This window comes from Xyrauchen texanus, chromosome 49 (assembly GCF_025860055.1).
Source record: "Xyrauchen texanus isolate HMW12.3.18 chromosome 49, RBS_HiC_50CHRs, whole genome shotgun sequence".
Classification (NCBI taxonomy): Eukaryota; Metazoa; Chordata; class Actinopteri; order Cypriniformes; family Catostomidae; genus Xyrauchen; species Xyrauchen texanus.
This window is the reverse complement of record NC_068324.1, coordinates 21,085,678-21,107,598: the sequence shown is the minus strand read 5'-3', so window position 1 is coordinate 21,107,598 and position 21,921 is coordinate 21,085,678. Positions and strand designations below refer to the sequence as shown.

General features: G+C 38.2%; 2 protein-coding genes across 3 annotated transcripts; one reads left to right on the top strand and one right to left on the bottom strand.

Annotated features, from left to right (window-relative positions):
• Positions 1 to 2,592: 2,592 nt before the first annotated feature.
• Positions 2,593 to 3,187, bottom strand: LOC127640674 (achaete-scute homolog 1b-like). The gene has a single exon (XM_052123370.1). It carries the CDS (start codon positions 3,148 to 3,150, stop codon positions 2,593 to 2,595), a length of 558 nt encoding a protein of 185 aa, XP_051979330.1. The 5' UTR covers positions 3,151 to 3,187.
• A 7,755-nt stretch (positions 3,188 to 10,942) lies between these two features.
• LOC127640671 (interferon regulatory factor 3-like) lies at positions 10,943 to 20,795 on the top strand. 2 transcript variants are annotated; one of them, XM_052123361.1, is made up of 9 exons: positions 10,943 to 11,018; positions 12,476 to 12,638; positions 13,518 to 13,686; positions 13,829 to 13,911; positions 16,785 to 16,833; positions 16,988 to 17,122; positions 18,209 to 18,589; positions 19,691 to 19,806; positions 19,900 to 20,792. In XM_052123361.1, exons 1-9 carry the CDS (start codon positions 11,002 to 11,004, stop codon positions 20,044 to 20,046), a joined length of 1,260 nt encoding a protein of 419 aa, XP_051979321.1. In that variant the 5' UTR covers positions 10,943 to 11,001; the 3' UTR covers positions 20,047 to 20,792. The 2 variants fall into 2 exon arrangements, with proteins under 2 accessions (XP_051979321.1, XP_051979320.1); XM_052123360.1 differs by having other exon boundaries at positions 10,966 to 11,018; positions 12,473 to 12,638; positions 19,900 to 20,795.
• The last annotated feature ends 1,126 nt before the right edge of the window (positions 20,796 to 21,921 follow it).

Sequence of the window (21,921 nt, the reverse complement as noted above, 5' to 3'; positions counted from 1 at the left end):
TTTTCTAAACTCCAACCGAGACCAGCCAATGGGGTGGAGCAGATGCATTTCACTAAACACAGGCACGTGGCTTCCACCTGCTAGAAAAAACTGAGGGGGCTTTGGTGCCCCCCTTGAGTCAGCATCGGTTTGAATATTTGTGTAATTACAAGCATGTTCAAAAACAGAATGCTCATTTTGCTTTGGCATTTTTTGGAGAAGAAGCCTGAAACTGTTATGGCAAAAACATTTTATCCTCTGCATCACCACTTTAAACTTCATTGTGCAAACGGCTCATCTTTATCTTGTCTTTTACAACCGTAGACACTTGCGTAAAACTAATCTACATTTTATGCGTAAGATTTACTCATACTCATCTCCTTACGAAGGGATCATTAAATGGGGTCCCTGCGTTTTTATAGTCCCCATTTAAATTGCAAAAGCCCGCAGGTGGAACTCAAGTCATTATTTCTGTTATTAACAAAAGACAAGATCCAGTAATACATATAATAACCCACAGGAGCCTACAATGGGGAGCACAATGGGGAGATGGCTCCTTTGATTTGATTTTGACAAGGCTTAAAAACACAGTTGGGGTTAAAATAGCTTCATTTAGACTGATCACCATCGGATAATACGAATTTTAACCCCATCTTTGTCATCACAAATTGACCCTGCCCATTTCAAAGACCCCTATGTCTCTTAATAGAAAGGGTGGAAATAGCCCATCTCCGTCGAGTCTTTTTGGGGTTCTTTGTAAAGGAACAAAAAGAGTGTTTGCAATTCTTCCAAGTAATAATAAACCAATAGGGGTGTTTTATTACCTCTCAAGGACCAGGAACCCCCAGGTTTTTCTACATTTTCAGTGTCAGATCAAAATATCTTGACAACAGTTTCTCAACAGACACATAAATAATAAGTTTAAAGGAATATTCCAGGTTGAATATAAGTTGAGCTCAATCAACAGCATTTGTGGCATAAAAAAAGACAAATCTGTGTTCCAGTGTGGCACTTACAATGGACGTGAATGGGGCCAATATTTTGAGTATTTAAAAGGCAGAAAAGTGAAGCTTATAATTTTATAAAAGCACTTGCATTAATTCATCTGTTAAAACTCATGTATTATTTGAGCTGTAAAGTTGTTTAAATCATCATTTTAGGGTTTATGGCCTTACATTGCCATGCCAATAAATTTGTAAAATTGGTTATAACTTTAAACAGAAGAGGTTAGTAAGTGTTTTTAGCACTAGCATCATGTTAAGTCATGTTAAATATAAATTTATAAATCATGTATATTATTTACGTCTTGTAGCTACAGTATACTTTTAAAACAGTGAGTATTTTAACGTTTACAGTTTGGCCCCATTGACTTCCATTGTAAGTGCCTCACTGTAAGCTCGATTTTTGCTTTTTTTAAGAAAAGGAGGTATGAATCAAAATTCATTTTTGTGAACATTCAACAAATGCTGTCGATTGAGCTTCACTTGTATAGAATTCGTAAAATTCCTATCAAGTTTAAAATCACCCAGAAACACTGATGTTTGTATAAATAGAGCAAATTTATTTATATATTTTTTTTTTTAACAAAATATATTTGTTCAAATAATTTATGTACACAAGTAGGCAACTAAAAATGGACAAGTGCATTGAAAAAGTTTTTCCATCAATAGTTTCACAGGAAGAACTAAATCTAAACAATAACATTTTGATAAATACAGAATGACTGCAATTCTCCAATGTTAAAAACAAAATCTAAACTGAGTGGTTATTAATACAATAAACTCATCGTGTTCATTGTCTCAAAGAGGCAGTATACATGTTGTGCTCCACTTACAAAAATATATCTTCATCTTTAACAATACAAAAGGTATCATTCAAATTTCAACATTGGCTATTAAGCAGACCTGCTAGTTGGTTGTAGGTAATAATCAATATTACAATTTCCAATCTCGAAATCTGATATATGGCAATATATGGGTTTCACTGATATACAAAGTCACATTTTGTACATATATGCAACATATATTTCAAAATACCACAAAAATTTTTGTTTTCAAGGGTAACATACAGTAGATTTCCCTAAATAGTGTTAAATGATGTATATAATTATATGTGTTTCTTCATATATGGCCATATTTCAGATTTCTGAATGGGTTAAAACTGAAATTCTTGCTATTTGACTGGGGAAGTGTGTTTTATCCAAATAATATGGCATGAATCGCTTCAACATTGAATGCCCACAACTGCACTAGTGAAAGTCCATCCAGCAGTTCTGACAGTTGTACAATATTGAACAGGCTTGTTTTGGATGTAGTTGCACTGGGTAACTTGGCACACTTGTAATTCTTGAGTCTCTTGCTTTAAAAAAAAAAACACTGACACGTGAGCATTTTACTGCTTGGATAGTCCGTTTGGAGCAACCTGGGGCCAAGTTGCCTTGATCAAGAACTCTATTCGCTCATGAACCCCTCCTTATCGGATTCAAACCAAAAATCAATCGGTTGCAAGCCCAGATCTTCAACCACTGAGCCATAGCATCCCTGCTCTGCGTGCCTGCCGTCTTAACAGACGCGTCCGGGCCAAGTTTTACGCTCATAATCAATTACGAGAAAGTCAGTATCGATCAAACCAAGTTGTAAAGTCCAGTAACTCTTGGTCCTCAGAGCTCAGGTGCTCGTAACTCCCTTCATCCGAGGAATAAGAGGAGTGAGGGGACTCTGGGTCAGCGGAGTACGCGTTGGAGATCGTCGGTGACGGCACGCCGCACTGGAATGCGGCCGAGATCGCGTCGTGCTCGTCCAGCAGTTGCTGTAACGCGCGGATGTACTCCACCGCCGAGCGCAGCGTTTCCACTTTGCTCATCTTCTTATTGGACGCTCCGTTCGGGACGTGTTGACGCAACGTCTGGAATCCCATGTTGACCTGTTTGACGCGATTTCTCTCGCGTTCGTTGCGTCGCGCCACCGCGACAGGCTGCTGTTGCGGGATGGTGTATCCCAGCCCGTTAAACGTGAGTCTCCGCTTGCAACGCAAAAGCTCGGGTGAACTGGAGCGCTGTCTTTTCAGCACCTTCGACTTGTTTTGACTAGGGAGCGCGCACTCTTGCAAAGTGATGGTGCATGTACCTTGCGTCAGCTGCGTTGCGGTGATTGTTGCACTATCCATCTTCATGGAAAACCTTTTGGAAAGGTGCACCTGCACAGATCCACACAGGACAAGTGTCGACGCACGGCTCTCGCGCCCTTCGCGTGGTTGTTCGGGTATATTGTGGTCCGAGTCTCGCTCGCCCTTCGTATCAGTGGTCGATCTGATAAAAAGTTTGGCAGCCCTCGGCTTTTTCAACACGCGTCCGACACCCCACCCCCTTTGAAGACGCACGCTTCTTGCGCGAGACTCCGCCCCCCGCCGGGTGATGCTCCGCGAGCCGGGCGCGTGGCTCTGCGAGCTCAATAAACAATCGGACGCTTTCACTGCGCCAGCACGCGCTGTGCGCTCATTTACATCCCAATATCTCCCGTCTGAAAGCCCATTGGTGGATTCAAACGCTTTCAAGCCGGAATGAAAGAACCATAAAATTGTGCAGAATAAAAGGTGAATAGCTGTAAAGATGACTTTGAATATGAAAGAGTTCAGTTTAGATTAAATTAATCTTTTACTCACCCTCCTCATCTTGGTCTTCTAAACCCAACACTGCAAACCCTAATGTAGTCATTACTGGAAAAATCAAGTTGTTTTATTTAAACAACTTTTCGGGCTCATAACTCAAATATCTGCATCCTGAACTTATTTTTCTTTAAAAAAAATCTATAGACTTAAGATTTTAAGTGTTAATAATTCAAACGATTGAGTACACAATTGAGGCTATATGGAGAATACCCACAATGCCTTGTGCTTGAATTATTCAATTGTTTCCTTGGTCAAAGGGAACTTATGGGGGCATTTAAAAAGTTGTTATTTTGATTTAAATAGTTGTTATTATCAGGGCCATAGCTTGGTATTCTAGGGCCCCTGACTGTATGCATCTTATTGAACTTTTATATTGAACCTTCTGATTTTCAATAAACAAAAATGCACAATTTGAGTACAATGTGTGGACTTTTCAGATGACCCCTTACCCACCCTTTGATAAATTTCCAACTTGTGTCAATGTTATTGACGATCTGGAACGATTTCACTTTGATGTCATCTGACCAGCTTAAGGGACAATATTCAAAAATATGAATTTTCAGAATTTCTCTGTAGACTATGGTCTCCACGTTTGTGCATAACCTGGTGATCCATGTTATCCAGCATTATTTGCGAATTTTCCAAATCACATCTTGTGTCAGGGTAGCTTAGCGAGTATTGACGTTGACTACCACCCATGTGGTACCACCCCCCAGGGGGTGCTGAGTGAATCCAGCCAGGTCTCCAGAGCAATCAAATTGGCCCGGTTGCTAGATGGGGGAGTCTCATGGAGTAACCTCCTTGTGGTCTCGCTTCTCGCTCTCAATGGGGCATGTGGTAAGTTGTGCGTGGATTGCAGAGAGTAGCATGAGCCTCCACATGCTGTGAGTCTCCAATTGTCATGCACAACGAGCCACGTGATAAGATGCGCAGCTTGACAGTCTCAGACGCGGAGGCAACTGAGACTTGTCCTCCGCCACCCGGATTGAGGTGAGTAACCGCTCCACCACGAGGACCTACTAAGTAGTGGGAATTGGGCATTCCAAATTGGGAGAAAACGGGTTACATTTTTAAAAAAAGAACATTTTGTGTACTTCAATGGAAGCAAGAAATACTGACCTTCTTATGAATGGTGCAGAATCTTCTTAACTTTTAATATCTTAACTTTCTTTTGCATTTTTTTATTTTTAACACTAAAACGTTGTTTATTTCAATGTTTAAATGGGGGAAAATCCAAGTGGTTTCAGACTTTTGGACCCTATTTTTGCAACTAAGAAGTAGTGGCAGTAGGTGGGAAGGTGGCATCATCAATCTCCTCACTCCCTCTTGTGGCAAATAGTGGCATTAAAGCGTTTAACGCAACGTATTTGGCTCAGTCATTCCTGGTGATTCATCCTTATCCAAAACAAAGATAGCGTTAAAACATCTGTAAACGTTTTATTAACGTTTTTATTAACTTACATTTTTGCTGATCACTTTGGTACTATTATCGCAAATATGTGGTAAAACCTCACAACTGTTAGTATAAAACTCAAAGCAGATCATCAAAAAGGCTGTTTTTTCAAACATGTAATCACAAGTTCAGTTGACAAAGTACAACACACAAAATTGCACAGTAACTTTTTCACCCCACCTAATCAATGTGTCATCAAAGAAATACCATTCATATGAAGTTATTGTCTTTCACAATGGAGCAGGATAGACAGCAAGGAACAGGAAGAGCTCGCGGACAAGGGATCTGTCAGAGAGGTGGGCATGGGCACCAACAGAGAGGTCAGAGAGGTGGGCATGGGGCCAGTCGAAGGGTTGGTTGTCAGAGAGAGGGAGGCAGAACTGTTGTCTCTAATAAAGTCCGGGCCATCGTCGTTGATCATGTGGTGAACCGAGGCCTTACTATGGCAGAGGCTGCCAGATTAGTTGATCCAAATCTAAAAAGATCAACTGTCAATTCTATCATCCAAATTTTTCACTAAGAAAACCGACAAGTCTGGAAGATATATACTATGCTTTACCCAAGGTTGTGAGGGTTACTTTTGAAATGTATTCCACTACAGATTACAGAATACATGCTGTAAAATGTAATTTACAACGTATTCCATTAGATTACTCAAGGCCAGTAACATACTCTAAATACTTTGGATTACTTCTTCATCACTGGTATATTGTTTTCACTTGTTTTGACTATAAAAACTCATTCAGTACAGTAAGACAAAATACACATGTTAAAAATACATTCTCTGAAAAACCCAAATATCTTGTGCAGTATTGTTTCTAGAACAAGATCAATCAAATTGGATTTTTAGATATTTTTACAGGAAAACAATACAAAAATTATTATCAAGAATAAGATTTGTATTTATGATGTGTCTGGACAACATGGAGGAAACATCTCCATGTGTGCAGCTATCTCTGAAGATGGTGTGGTAGGATGTAGGCCATTACTTGGCTCCTACAGTGCTGCACATCTCATTGAGTTTCTCAATTAAATTGAGCCGGCCTGTCAAGGTGAAGAGGTCAACTATGTAATTGTCTGGGACAATGTCAGGTTCCACCATGCAGAGGTGGTTCAAGCATGGTTTCATGCCCATCCCCGATTTATGACCCTCTACCTGCCCCATACTCTCCTTTCCTCAACCGCATTGAATAATTTATTTTAGCATGGAGGTTGAAGGTTTATGATCGCCAACCCCTTGAGCACACCACACTCCTTCAGGCCATGGAGGAGGCATGTGATGGCATCAGTGTAGACCAATGCCAAGCATGGATTCGCCAAGCCAAAAGGTTTTTTCCAAGGTGCATGAACAATGATGAAATTCATTGTGATGTGGACGAGAATTTATGGACAAATGCTCAAGACAGGCTTGATAAAAATTACAGTTTTTGTTGATCGCGTTGGTACTATTATTACAAGTATGTGGTAAAACCTCACAACTGTTAGTATAAAACTCAAAGCAGATCATCAAAAAGGCTGTTTTTTCAAACATGTAATCACAAGTTCAATTGACAAAGTACAACACACAAAATTGCACAGTAACATTTTCACCACACCTAATCAATGTGTCATCAAAGAAATACCTTTCATATGAAGTAACTGTCTTTCACAATGCTCACAATAATTTTGATATGCCTCTCTTCTGATTTGCGATTTGCGTAAATACATTTGACAAACACTTAATCCAACTGCTCTTAATGGTTAATCACTGAACTGATTGGCAAACCTATATATTTTAAATTGGTTTGTCAGCTATATACAGTATATGGATATTGAGAACTACACAAATAAAATGTTTGTTTGTATGACCATCTAAATTACATTTAACCACACATAATCTACACCCCCCTCCCTTTTTTACAGTATACGGTGACCAATTGTGGTTACCACTATATGAAATCAATTAACAATAACGAGTATTAACACTGGCAATTTCTTTCAACATGGAGCAGGATAGACAGCAAGAAATAGGAAGAGCTCGTGGACAAGGGATCTGTTAGAGAGGTGGACATGGGCACCAACAGAGAGGTCAGAGAGGTGGGTATGGGCACCAACAGAGAGGTCAGAGAGTTGGGTATGGGCACCAACAGAGAGGTCAGAGAGGTGGGTATCGGCACCAACAGAGAGGTCAGAGAGGTGGGCATGGGGCCAGTCGAAGGGTTGGTTGTCAGAGAGAGGGAGGCAGAACTGTTGTCTCTAATGAAGTCCGGGCCATCATCGTTGATCATGTGGTGAACCGAGGCCTTACTATGGCAGAGGCTGCCAGATTAGTTGATCCAAATCTAAAAAGATCAACTGTCAATTCTATCATCCGAATCTTTCGGCAAGAAAACCGGTAAGTCTGGAAGATATATACTATGCTTTACCATTACATTTACAGAAAATTGTGATGCAAGTAAATTCATAAAACAAGTTACAGTATTATTACAATAAGATCTATTGACAGTATACTCTGTTCTATGCTTAGAATTGACAGAAAACCCCATAGTGATGGCCGTGGCCTTGTGCTGACTGACCAGCAGGTGTGGGCAGTGGTGGAAATGATGAGGGCCAGGAATGATCTACGGCTGTCGGAAATAAAGCAGGCAATTGAGGAGAAAAATGACAACTTTGCCAATGTGGCATCCATCAGCCTACCAACAGCAGCCCACCTTTTGAAGATGCACCAGGTATCAATTAAACACAATTACCTGGTGCCTTTTCAGTGAAACAATGAACAACTGAGGGCTGAATATGTTGAGGTACAGCACTATATACTGTATTATTGTTACTATTTGATGCATTGCCTACTTCATATGTATATTTGAACTACACTTTAAAAAGAACCCTATTGAGGAATTTTTTTCAGCATGGAGGTGGAAGGTCTATGATCGCCAACCCCTTGAGCGCGCCACCCTCCTTCAGGCCATGAATGAGGCATGCAATGACATCAGTGTAGACCAATGCCAAGCATGGATTCGCCAAGCCAAAAGGTTTTTCACAAGGTTCATAGACAATGATGACCTTCATTGTGATGTGGACGAGAATCTATGGCCAAATGCTCAAGACAGGCTCAAGACAGGCTTGATCCAATTTACAGTAATGTAATGTGTGCTAAATGTTATGTTTTGTTTTCATTTAGTTATGGTCATTTGTTTTATTTAACTGTGTAACTGAAAGGAGGAGGCAAGAACCGGCTTGATAATATAAATCCGATTTTAATGTAGAACTAAACAAAAAGAATACACACAAATGTGTCGGACAGCTGCCCGTAAATCTCTCTCTCTTCCACCGCAGTCTCCAGTCGGCCTTCATCCGTCTCTGAGACTTGATTAGCCTGATTAGGGGCCAGGTGTGTGGAATCATGACCCGGCCAAGCCCTCCGCACTGTCATAAGAGTATAGTCTACCTATGATTGAATTATATCTGAAAACACAATTTGCCCAAATGATTGTAGAGGATGACTTCATTGATCACAACTTGTTTATACATAGGATAGATATATGGAAATGATAGATTCTGTAAATGTTGGGTAATGTATGTGTATTACCAAATGTGAAAACTGTGTAATCTGTCTTTTATAGTACTGTAACATATTACTTTCAGCACTTCTAAGGGCAATTTGAAACATGTATCTTGCATTGTTTGTTATTGGATTCAATGGTAGTTTAAACGACTAACCTGAAAAGATATCATTATGTTGTGTTTTGGTGATTAAACCATATGTTCTCGCAATAATAGTACCAAAGCGGCCAACAAAAACTGTAATGTTGTGAAAAGTTTTATGATGACTAGGAAATCATGCTATAAAAACAAATTTTCAGGTTTGTATAGCTAATGCGCATGTGCATACTCGAGTTGATTGACAGATTAAGTCTGTCTCTAAAAGGTGATTGGCTCTTTTACCTTTAAGGCGGGACTTTCTTTTCTACATCCGCCATATTGGGCGTTCAAATTTCCCCCATTAATTTTAATACAAGTGCTCCGTCTCGGGCTAAATGGTCTCTGGCGTTACGTCTTCACGACAATGAATTTATAAATTTGGATATAACTTTACAGATAAGGTTAATAAAATATTTTATCACACTAAGTCGTGTTAACACGCATAACATTTACTTGTGTGGCTATACTTTTGGAACAGAGAGTAGTTTAATGATTATATGCTGACCACATTCATTATAATTGCCTTAGCTAATTAGCTTTTTTTTTTTTAATTAACGAGGGACGAGCTGGAATAATTTTTGGTGGTAATAAACATCAGGCAAATACTTTCTTTTGAGCTAAAAAAAATAAAAATAACACCAGAGGGCAGCAACGGTTCAGGTAAAATCAGCCTTTTTTTATTCATAAGTAGAGCAATCACCAGGTTATAAATGCCTTGACCAGTCAAAGCTTAGTCATATGCATAGTGTGTGTGTGTGTGTTACATATTCCAAACAGTACAACACTAAATGCTTGAGACAAAAAAGAAAAAAGAACGACAGCAACAAAGTAGGTCTATTTAAAAAAAACAAATGGGTGGTATAATGAGTTTAGCAGAGGTCTATTTCTTATCGAGAGTTTCCATATGATTTAAGCAATGGGTTGTAGAATACATTTTTATTTATAGCAGCCACAAGTTTCTGAAACATTCTCTCTATTTGTCATGAAATCGAGAATAAGGGGATGTGAAAACTCCTGCTGCTTCAGTTGAATGGAAGGACTCACTTTCAGCTGAATCAGGTCAAGAGATTTACTGGGGGAACAACCACAGGCAGGAGGATAGGCTCTTCCAAATAGTTATAGAGAGAAGTGCACCCATTTGAGTGAGATTCATTTCCTTTTTCCACTGCTAAATAATGCACATGCACATGTTCAATTGAAAGTGTAGTGAGCATGCAATATTTGATTTAATGAAAGAAATCACATAGTCTTACATACTATGCAATAGATGTGAGAAATAAATATGGAATGGGAAGAAAATCCAGATTATTTTTCAGGGTGCAGAAGTAACGCACTACGGTGTTTACAGTAATGTCAAATTGACTAGTCATGTTTAAATTCATTATTTAAACACTGAGTTTTGCATTTTTGTATCCCTAAAGAGCATCTGGATGTTAAGTTACACACAAGACAAAAATACAATATGAATGTCATTGCAAGATAACAAAATATAGGTAAATGTGCCCTTTAAGGCTTTATAAATGGGTTCATTAATAACTAATAAGTCATTTACAAATGCGTTATAAATAATTGATATGCTGTTATAACAACATGAATAAAAGGGCAACTTTCATGTAATTACTTGCCAAATAGTGAGACAGTTTTACTTACATGTTATAAATGCTTAATAAATACACATATTCATATTGATATATTTTTTCTCCCCAGTCTGGCATGCACTTGCTGATGGCACTTGCTTTGATATTTTGTAATATAATGCAATTCAGTTTAAATAGTTTAGGTGTTAAGTGTCCGAAGACTTTTCAGTCCATTTAGCCTATATAATATATTATATTCAAATATATATTTGCACAAATCTATCAACTCTAAAATCTCATACTGTGATTCTGAGTTTCTAATAAAGAGTGAGCGAACCACAGGACAACTGTTTTTCAAATGCATTTTTTAAAGCTAATCACTATATTGCTTTGTTGAAACTCTTAGGACTACATCAGCATCTTCATCCCACGCACGATTTAACATAATGATGAAGCAAGAACACGAAATAGTGTAACTTCCACTTTCGAAAATGCTTCGATCTCTATAGTGGTATTTCATTGAAAGAGAGACTCCTCCTTAACTGAGAGAGGGTGTGCCTTTAGCGTCACAGTGTGTATAAAAACAAGAGAGAGACCAACCCACTGAAAACAACTTTGAGTGGAACTACTTCAGCAGCTGAAATCATGTCAGCAATGCAGAGGTAAGATTTATATGACTGATAATGTAATATCAATGACAAAGTATTAAAACCTAGTGCCCAACAATGCAGTTCACAAAGTAAATGGAACGGAACGCAGGTGTCTCGACGCGCGTTTTTAATTTGCCATGCCGTCTTAAAAACGCCACGCTCATGTCGCAAAAGGGGTCCTCGCGCTTAAAAGCTAGACGCAGCGCCACGAATAGAGAAAACCTCAGGTTCCTCGAGACGCGTTTTAAACAGATGACAGCGTCTGAACGACTCTCCTGCACGAGACCCTGGCAAAACAGCGAGACGCATCGCAATGGTCAAAGACGTCGACGTATGTATGAAGACGTATGTTTACATGGAAAAACAACAGAAAAACAAATAGGGCGGACGCAAAAACGCGTTCGGTGTGAACGGCAAGACGTGAAGCAACGGCAAAAGACGTCCATCGGTCTGACACAAATGTACATTAACTTCAGAAAACTTAATAAAAGCAATAATATCATCTCTCGTCAAATAAAGGAACAATAGCACAGACTGAATGCAAGAATACGTCTTCTGTCAACGCCCCTTTGTCAGCATTTTGACCAGCGTTCATTCGAAAGTCGGAAATGACCTATGATGCCCATAAAGACTAGTGCTATGTTGTCTAAGTAGACAGCATACTAGGTTTTGAGCAACAGACAGTGTTGTTGTTTGTTGGAAATAAACAAACAATGGCTAAAAAAAAAAGTTTCGTTTTTAAAGGGATAGTTCATACAAAATTGAAAATGATCTCACCCTCATGCCATCCCAAATGTGTAAGATTTTCTATCTTCTGCAGAACATAAATTAAGATTTTTAGTAGGATATTTCAGCTTTGTAGGTCCATACAATGCAAATGAATGGTAACCAGAACTTTGAAGCTCCAAAAAGCACATAAAGGAAACATAAAATTAATCCATGTTTTCAGAAGTGATATGATAGGTGTGGGGGAGAAACGGATCAATATTTAAGTCCTTTTTTTATTTATATCTCCACTTTCACTTTCACATTCTTCTCTTGTTTCTTTTTTTTTTTTTTTTTTTTTGCAATTCACATTCTTCATGCATATCACCCCTTACTGGTTGGGGAGGAGAATTTATAGTAAAAAAGGACTTAAATATTTATCTGTTTCTCACCCACACCTATCATATCACTTGCATTGTATGGACCTACAGAGCTGAGATATTCTTCTAAAAATCTTCATTTGAGTTCTGCATAAGAAAGAAAGTCATACACATCTGGGATGGTATGAAGATGAGATAAATTATGAGAGAATTTGTATTTTTGGGTGAACTTCTTAGAATTCACAAAATGTCAAAGTTATTCATTTCAACCCAAAATATTTATGCTTGAAGAAGCTGCCTGCCATTAAGTTAAATCAAGTCAAGTGTCTGACATATTTTCACGTCATAGAGGGAATCTCCTTTTTTCTCATGTTTTTTAAGCAGCTCATTCTGCAAACCTCAATTTGGCCTGTGGCTCATAGAGCAGGTGGAAAGTGGGCTGTACGAGGGATTGCGCATGATCCCCGCATCCAATGACACATTTCGGATCCCTTGGAAACACAACGCCTGCAGAAACCTCGGGGAAGAGGATATTAAAATATTTAAGGTAACTTCCTCTTTGTGCCACAATCACCTTTGAAAACATTTCACTTCTGCAGACATTGTAAATTACAATGTTATTCCATAAGAATGCCTACTGTGTTATAGAAATGATGTATAGGTATACTTATTGTAATTATTTGATGAAGCTACTTGTAATTTTAGGACAATGAGTGAGTGGGAAAAAAATTTGAGGTCCCTGCAAATACTGAGATCATGTGACTGCAAGTCTTGTAATGTGTGCTTGGCATTATAAAAAGTAATATTGCGTAACATTTATATTAGAAAAGTAACATATTAGTTACTTGGGGTAACACCATCTTAACAATTCTCTCTTCATTTACTCACCCTCATGCCATCCCAGATGTGTATGATTTTCTTTCTTTTGCAAAATACAAATGAAAATTTTTAAAAGAATATTTCAGCTTTAGCGCTGCAGCTGCCTTTATGTCCTTTTTGAGCTTCAAAGAATATTTCAGCTTTAGCGCTGCAGCTGCCTTTTTGTCCTTTTTGAGCTTCAAAGTTTTGTACTCTTTTGACTTGCATTGTATAGACCTACAGAGCTGAATTATTCTTCTAAAAATGTTCATTTGTATTCTGCTGAATAAAGAAAGTCAAACACATCTGGGATGGCATGAGGGTGAGTTAATGAAGAGAGAATTTTCAGTTTTGGGTGTACTATCCATTTAAGGCTACTTTGCCCCCTTATTACCGCTTGTTGCTATATTTATGTATCCAAAAGGTTGGAGGTTTAAATCCTACTTGGGATATAAAAAAAAAAACATCAGCCAGTCTAATTAGTAAATTAGTATTGTAATGAACATAGCAGAAATAACATGGACAATGTATGTAAACGATTACTAAATTATATTTTGCCCTGTTCCAGGAATGGGCTGTGGTTAGTGGAAAGATCAACGAACACCCTAACAACAAAGCGAAATGGAAGACAAATTTCCGTTGTGCACTTTACAGTCTGAAAAACTTTCAGATGTTGCATGATAACTCAAAAGATAAGGATGACCCTCACAAAATCTATCGCATCATCCGTCCTCAGAGTAAGTTAAAGTGCTCCATTACTTACACTTGAAATCAACAAGCTGCACTTGTGAAAACTGGATGATTATTAATATTTTGGATGATTCTTGGCCCATCTTTTTTATTGTTATTTTTATTATTATGATTTATTTATTTATTCAGATCACCAAGAGACTCAATATCAACCCACATTCATTGCTGAGATCTACAAACCTGAAAATAATTACACGGCTCCAGAATTGGAGGTAAAGCCAAAATTTATGACGCTTTAGAGATAAAGGTCCCACTTTATATTTGATGTCTTTAACTACTATGGACAAACATAAAAATACATACAATACAATGTATGTGTAGCTACTGACTACTGAGGTTGAGGTACGGGCAGGTTTAGGAGTAGGGGTAAGATTAGGGTTAGGTGTTACGGGTTTTAGGTTTAGGGTTAGGTTAAGGTTAACTTTGTAACTACAAATTTAATTAAATGCAGGTACTTTAAATGTAAGTACAATGCAACAATATGTATGTGCATAGTAATTATATAGTACTTAAGTACATAGTAGTTAAAAACCCCTATTATAAAGTGGGTCAAAGATTAATATTTATAAATATACATTTGTTCATTGTTACATTTATACAACTTTTAATGTAAAAATGTTTAGTATATGTAGAACTTAACATATTAATATATATTATAAACAATACTGACATCATAAATTGTGATTCTTTAGCTAAGATCACGTTATAAAACATTTCAGGCATGTATAGCTAATGCGCATGTGCGTAATCGAGTTGATTGACAGATTAGGTCTGTAATTTATATATTATAAATTATGTAAAAGTATTGTTTATTGTTAGTTAATTTTAACTATTGTGTTATAGGGCACAATTTTTCAACTTATGCAAATACATTTGAGACAAAAAGATGCTTTTATGAGTAACAAATTAAGATATTGTTTATTCAAAATCACCACATCTGAAAAGGCAGCATAATTTCTTGTTCATTTCAATGATATTTACAGTTGAAGTCAGAAGTTTACATACACCTCAGCCAAATACATTTAAATTCAGTTTTTCTGACATTTAATCGTAGAAAACATTCCCTGTCTTTGGTCAGTTAGGATCACAACTTTATTTTAAGAATGTTAAATGTCAAAATAATAGTAGAGAGAATTACTATTTCAGCTTTTATTTCTTTCATCACATTCCCAGTGGATCAGAAGTTTACATACACTTTGTTAGTATTTGGTAGCATTGACTTTAAATTGTTTAATTTGGGTCAAATGTTTTGGGTAGCTTTCCACAAACATCTCACAAGTTGCTTGAATTTTGTCCCATTCCTTCAGACAGAACTGGTGTAACTGAGTCAGGTTTGTAGGCCTCCTTGCTGCACACACCTTTTCAGTTCTGCCCACAAATATATCGGATTGAGGTCAGTGCTTTGTGATGGCCACTCCAGTAGCTTGACTTTGTTGTCCTTAAGCCATTTTTCCACAAATTTGGAGGTTTGCTTGGGGTCATTGTCCATTTGGAAGACCCATTTGTGACTGAGCTTTACCTTCCTGGCTGATGTCTTGAGATGTTGCTTCAATATATCCACATTATTTTCCTTACTCATGATGTCATCTATTTTGTGAAGTGCACCAGTCCCTCCTGCAGCAAAGCACCCCCACAACATGATGCTGCCACTCCCATGCTTCAAGGTTGGGATGGTGTTCTTCGGCTTGCAAGCCTCACCCTTTTTCCTTCAAACAGTTACATTTTTGTTTCATCAGAGCAGAGGAAATTTCTCCAAAAAGTAAGATATTTGATACCATGTGCACTTGAAAACTGTAGTCTGGCTTTTTTTATGGCGGTTTTGGATCATTGGCTTCTTCCTTGAGCAGCCTTTCATGTTATGTCAATATAGGACTTGTTTTACTGTGTTTATAGATACTTGTCTGTTTCCTCCAGCATCTTCACAAGGTCCTTTGCTGTTGTTCTGGGATTGATTTGCACTTTTCACAGCAAACTACATTCATCTCTAGGAGACAGAATGCATCTCCTTTCTGTGCGGTATGATGGCTTTGTGGTCCCATAGTGTTTATACTGGCATACTATTGTTTGTACAGATGAATGATGACTTGTGGAGGTCACAAATTGTGTTTCTGAGGTCTTGGGTGATTTATTTTGATTTTCCAATGCAAAGAGGCACTGATTTTGAAGGCAGGCCTTAATATACATCCACACGTACACCTACAATTGACTCCAATTAGCCTATCAGAAGCTAACTGGCTAATTGAATAAAGACTTGACATAATTTTCTGGAATTTTCCAAGCTGCTTAAAGGCACAGTTAACTTGTACAGGCACAGTGTATGTAAACTTCTGACTCAACGGAATTGTGATATAGTCAATTAAATGTGAAACAATCGGTCTGTAAACAATTGTTGGAAAAATTACTCATGTCATGTACAAAGTAGATGGCCTAAACGACTTGCCAAAACTATAGTTGCTAATATGAAATCTAATATAAAAAATGTGTATGTAAACTTCTGACTTCAACTGTAATTATATCTCAAGTATTCTACAAACAAATTATGATTATGATTGGATCAGTCAATGTGAGCTCACTTTGAAAATTTTTCATTACAAATCTATTCCCCCTCACTTCAGAAAAACCTTTAGCCCCTACAAAAGTGGGCCTTTTTACCCCAAATACTATTATTACACTTACTGGATAATTATTGATTTTTTATATACAATCACCTGAAGCAACATTGAAAATGACAGATACGTTTTTTGTCTAAAAATAAATGTGATAATTTCCAGGATATTCATTAGCTATATGAACTTGAAATATTTTATTAAATTATTTAAATATTAGACAAAATAATCTCAAATCAAACTTTAGACATTACACACCTTGATCTCATAGAAGAGGAAAATGTTGCCATTCATAGTGTCAAACAGGTATTTAGGAATGTGATGTGGTAGTTTTTGTTGCTATTTAGTGTTTTGGGAGAAAATAAAGTCAAAGGAGCCTTTAGCCCCATTGTACCCTATATTAAATACAAAATGAATATTACAAATGACAAATATTTGATAAATGAATAAACTCTTTCATTGTCTAATGTCTGATACAGCAAGACTTGCTCAACCAGATGGAAACTGTCGATCTAAATCAACCTTCAGGTATAATTTTTGCTCATTAACAACTTTTTTTTTATTGCCAGCACAACATGGTATTGCCAAGTTTCCTTCCATGACAGAAAGTGAGGTTGAAGGACAGGCTCTTGCATTGCTGCTGATTAGACTGCATTTCCAATATATATTTTCTACTTCACAGAGGCCCAACAATGGGAGACCTGTTCCCATCAAAACATACAGACCACTCAAACCAACTATTTTGACACCTCCTACTCCGATGTGCATTGCATGCAGAATAACACACCTCCTCCAGTCCAGCAGCCCATCATTACAGGTAACTTCGCAAGCAGTATGACCCACATCATAACTAATCGATCTATGTGCTAACGTATAGCCAACTGGTCATCATTGCAAAATAAAAAACTTATGTTAATAAGTTTAAGTAAATAAAATTTATGTTACTATAAAACAGTTTTTGCAAACTGAGTTTTCCGTGTCGTATTTTACATTTCGCTGCAGTTTTCTGGTGAAATGAACCCTAGAGGCGCTACTTTCACACAAGTTCCAACTACAATGGCTGATTATGACTTTATAAACACATATTTTTCACACTATTACTCACACACTGCTATGTTATGATATCGAAACACTTTTACTCTAATGCGTCATTTGAAAAATTATACATTTATTTCTTGTATTACAGCCCACCTACATTTACACACTTAATTCAATGCCATTAGCTTCCACGGTAGCTCAACTGATAGAGTTATACTGATAACTTTGGACTTTTAAGACCTCAGTTCGAGCTAAGTACACAAGCTGACATGTGTCACAAGAATATCTGAGAAGCATCTGGTGTTGATGTGTTTGCTTCAGAAAATGTGCTTTTCAGGGGCCTGGGTAGCTCAGCGAGTGTTGGTCACTTTTGGCACCCCCTTGGACATTTCACTGGGAAACTGCAGCGAAACGCGCAATAAAGCACGAAATTCCGTTTTCAAATGATCAGGCTGAAATTAAACCCAGACAGGGTGATCAGGTCTCTGCTGCAAAGGGAGTGGATTGTGCCTAATTTGAAAGCTTCATAAAGTGTCATAAGTCTTATGAGGGCATACAATAGGTTTTAGTGAGAAATAACCTGAAATTTAAGTCTTTTTTTTTGCTATGAATGCTAGGAAAGTATTGCTCACAGTGCCATGCGATCACGTAAGAACTTGTGTTTTTAGTGCTAACAATGCAAGTTCTCATGTGACTCCAGAGTGAATGAGTTTCACTCATAATGTTCGTAAACGTGCAAGTTGCATCGGACGTGAATATTTTGTGCTGATATTCAGTACAACAGTATCATAAAGTTCTTTAAAATATGATAGACTGGAAATTAAATGTTGTATAATCCATTATATGTTTTCTTTGGTGCACGTAGAGAACCCACTTTCCATCCATGACCTTGAGATCTCAATCAGCTACAGAAAAACAGAAGTTCTGAAAACCCGCCTGTGTTCACCACTGGTTCAGTTTTACTACCAGTGTGACCCATCTGAGCTTAGAGGAGCAACCATACGCTTCCCAAACACTGAGGGTCTAATTGACCACAAACAAGTCCAGTACACTAAATGCATCCTAGAGAGTATCCAAAGAGGTCTGCAGCTGGAAATATCCCAATATGGCATATACGGCTTCCGGCAGGACAAGTGTAATGTGTTTGTCAGCACCTGCGACCCCTCCGAGATCCAGAACCCAGAGCCCAGAAAACTGCGTCAGTACTTCAAGGAGGAACTGCTGAGCTTTGACAAGTACTTAAAAGGTATGAACTTCAAGATGTTTACTAAACATACTGAACGATCTCAACATGTGCCTTAAAGGAATATTCCAGGTTCATTATTTAAGATCAATGTACAATATGCGTGGCACGTAAAGTACCACAAAATATCTTTTTGACAGCATTCGAGTCAATGTTGATTTTGATGTACCACAAAAATATGATATTTGAACAAATAAGAAAACGATGGTTTAATATTTATCTTTCCTACTCTCTCCCACTTCACTTCTCCATATCTCTTCTTTACTGAGAGAAATGGGCTTTTGCTTGCCCTGCCAGTAATATGAATCTTGGCTGGAATGGAGTCACATTCTCATGCACATATGTAGGTGCTCATTGCTCATCTAGAACGGTACTTCATGCACTCCATCACCTCTCCTCCGTCAGTAAATGGCTTTTGGTGTTGACCCAAAATCCAAGCCAATTTTAGTGAACATTTGTTTGCACGTTGTTGGGCAGTGAATGCATGGGAGAGGACTCTGTTAGACCGATCATACTGGGCTTTGAGTCCGTTTATTTTGCGTCCCCTCACCTCAGACTGCTGTGGATATGTCATCTCAAAAGATCTGTGATTTTTCTCGTAGTGGCGCTTCACGTCGACACTTTTATTAGAGCCAGTCTCTGAAAATATCAGGCAGAGTGGTTTGACACTCGCTGAGGGAAGGATAAAGGTGATTTTCTTTCTTCTGCAGAACACAAACAAAGATTTTTAGAAGAATATATCAGCTCTGTAGGTCCATACAATACAAGTGAATGGTGACCAGGACTTTGAAGCTCCAAAAAGCACATAAAAAAAGCAGCATAAAAGTAATCCATACGAATCCATATGAGGATTCAGAGTACTGGTCACCATTCACTTGCTTTGTATGGACCTATAGAGCTGAGATATTCTAAAAAATCGTTTATTTTCTGCAGAAGAAAGAAAGTCATACACATCTGGGATGGTGTGATGGTGAGTAAAGGATGAGAGAATTTTCATTTTTGGGTGAACTATTCCTTTTATTGTGCCACAACGCTGTCTTATTTACATTAGGGCAATGCATGTTGCTCTGCAGCCTCTGATTTGAATATTAACATTTGTTTCAGATTTAAAGGATTTCCAAGAGAACAAACGTGGGTCTCCAGATTATACCATCTACCTGTGCTTCGGGCAGAAACTCCAAGATGGAAAGCCTTTGGAGAAAAAACTCATAGTTGTCAAAGTAAATATCACAAATATAGAATTTCTCTAAAGCTGATTAGTTGTTTCGTCTGTGTTTAAGTGCTGTAACTTGTCTCTTTTCCACTCTGCACAGGTTGTACCTCTGATATGCCGTGAATATCACGAAAGAGCTCAAATGGCGGGAGCGTCCTCTCTTCTAAACGACAACGATAGCTTGCAGATCTCCCACAACAGTCTTTTTGACCTTATAAACTCTTTGGGTCAGCCTTCAATGGATTAAATCATGCATGTCTTTCATTCAACTAGTCATTTGACATTCAGTATAAATACATTTTTGTTGTATCTGAACTTTCCATAGGTTATTTCAATGGGGCATTCTTAAATGGTTTGGTAGGGGCTCGTTTGGCTTGTATTGTAAATGGTCAGAATTTTAGGCAGGGTGTGGTTCTTCTGCTATGTAATAATGTTAATTTAACTTAATGAAACTACAGTATATTGTTCAAATTAACTGAAATGTTGTGTATTCTGAAACATTCTCTGATGAGGTCTGAGGCCTCATTTTCATATCTTGTCTTCTAGTGAAGAGTCTTTTACACTTCGTCCAAAGGGCATTGCTTCTAGTCTATTTCCTCTATGAATGAGATGTCTTGAAAGTTTGGTGTCATATTAAGATGCTGAACTTATTTAAATACTAGTGGTTGTTTGATAAGGGTTTTTTTTTTTTTTTTTTAAATGTATTGTCTGATACCAATAAATGACAGCATGCACTCAGGCTGGTATGAATGAAACGTGATAATCATGTTATTTAGCCTGATTTGAGAATGTTCCAATCACCATCTTGTGTGCTTCAGCGGAAGCAAAGAAATCTGACCTATTATAAGTTTGCGTAGTCAATGATATGATTAGTGGCCTAGAGTAGAAATAGCACAGAATATTAAATACAATTATTGATTTTATGTCATAAAATTTTTGCAACAACTAAAAGGGTTTATTTCTAGTTTGTTTAAAATAAGATATTTAATCCCATACTTTCAATGAGGTCTCATATTTTTGGTGCCAACTGTGTATATTACACAATTTAATATAGGCAATTTAATGATAACAAATACAATTTACACAAATTGCTTAATTTAAATTAACATATTTTTCACCTTAAAAACCACTTAAAATTGACCCAAAAATATTTGAAATCAGAAAATGTGCCTTATCTATTGACAGGCTGAAACTCGGTGGAATGATAATCGGTCAGTTATCGTCTGATGCTGATAATCTAAATATAACATCAGCTGATTAACCGAAATATCACTATTTAAATTAGAAATGTACACACTTTACAAATAAAGACTCAATTTGAATATTCTTTTCACAATGAAAACTCGTCTTCACTCAAAAAAATATGTATTATTAAAATTGTATTATTGAAATATTTATATATACATGTGGCAGGGTGGAGGGCGGGGCCGGGTCGTGATCATACACACCCGGTCCCTTATTAGGCTAATCAAGCCTCCGAGAGGGATAAAGGTCGACTGCGGAGGATTGTGCGGGAGAGAGAGATAGTTTACGGACATGTCCGTCGTGTGTGTTTGTGTCTGTTTAAGTTTTATCTTAAAAATATTATTTATATTGACAAGCCGGTTCTCACATCCTCCATTCCATTGACTTCTTTACACTGGTGCTGAAACCCGGGAAGGAGGAGGGATACGCCGTAGTAGAGTTCTCGCCACTACCGTCCACCCCAACGAAGCAGCCGCGGACATCTGCCGGGGGACGAGGAGCGAGGGGAGAATGGGCTCCTAACCGACCGCCTGGAGCGGTCAGGGCCGGCCAGGGGCGGAGTCGCCGCCTACCAGCCGCTGAAACACGGCAGGGTCTGAGACCGCGAGCGGGGAGGGGCTCACTGCCGACCGCCTGGAGTGGGAGAACCGCTGCCAGGGGCGGGGGAGACCCCTTCAGTTCCCCAAGAACGCGGCAGGGCATTCCGTCCACCAGGGGCTGGAGGTCTGCCTCCGATCCGCCCAGAGAGGCGTGGCTGTCGTCTGTTAGAGGGTGGAGGAGTGGCCGAGGAACAAGCTACGGCGTATCGGAGAACTGGCGAATAAGTGTTTTTTTTTTTATCTCTCTCTCCCTCACTGCCGCTCCACGTTGGCCTTTT

Coding starts and splice junctions, on each gene's coding strand:
- LOC127640674 (XM_052123370.1), bottom strand. CDS start 3,150: ATGAAGATGGATAGTGCAACAATCACCGCAACGCAGCTGACGCAAGGT.
- LOC127640671 (XM_052123360.1), top strand. Junction 13,912..16,784: donor ACACGGCTCCAGAATTGGAG/GTAAAGCCAAAA, acceptor TGTCTGATACAG/CAAGACTTGCTCAACCAGAT. Junction 16,834..16,987: donor CGATCTAAATCAACCTTCAG/GTATAATTTTTG, acceptor TCTACTTCACAG/AGGCCCAACAATGGGAGACC.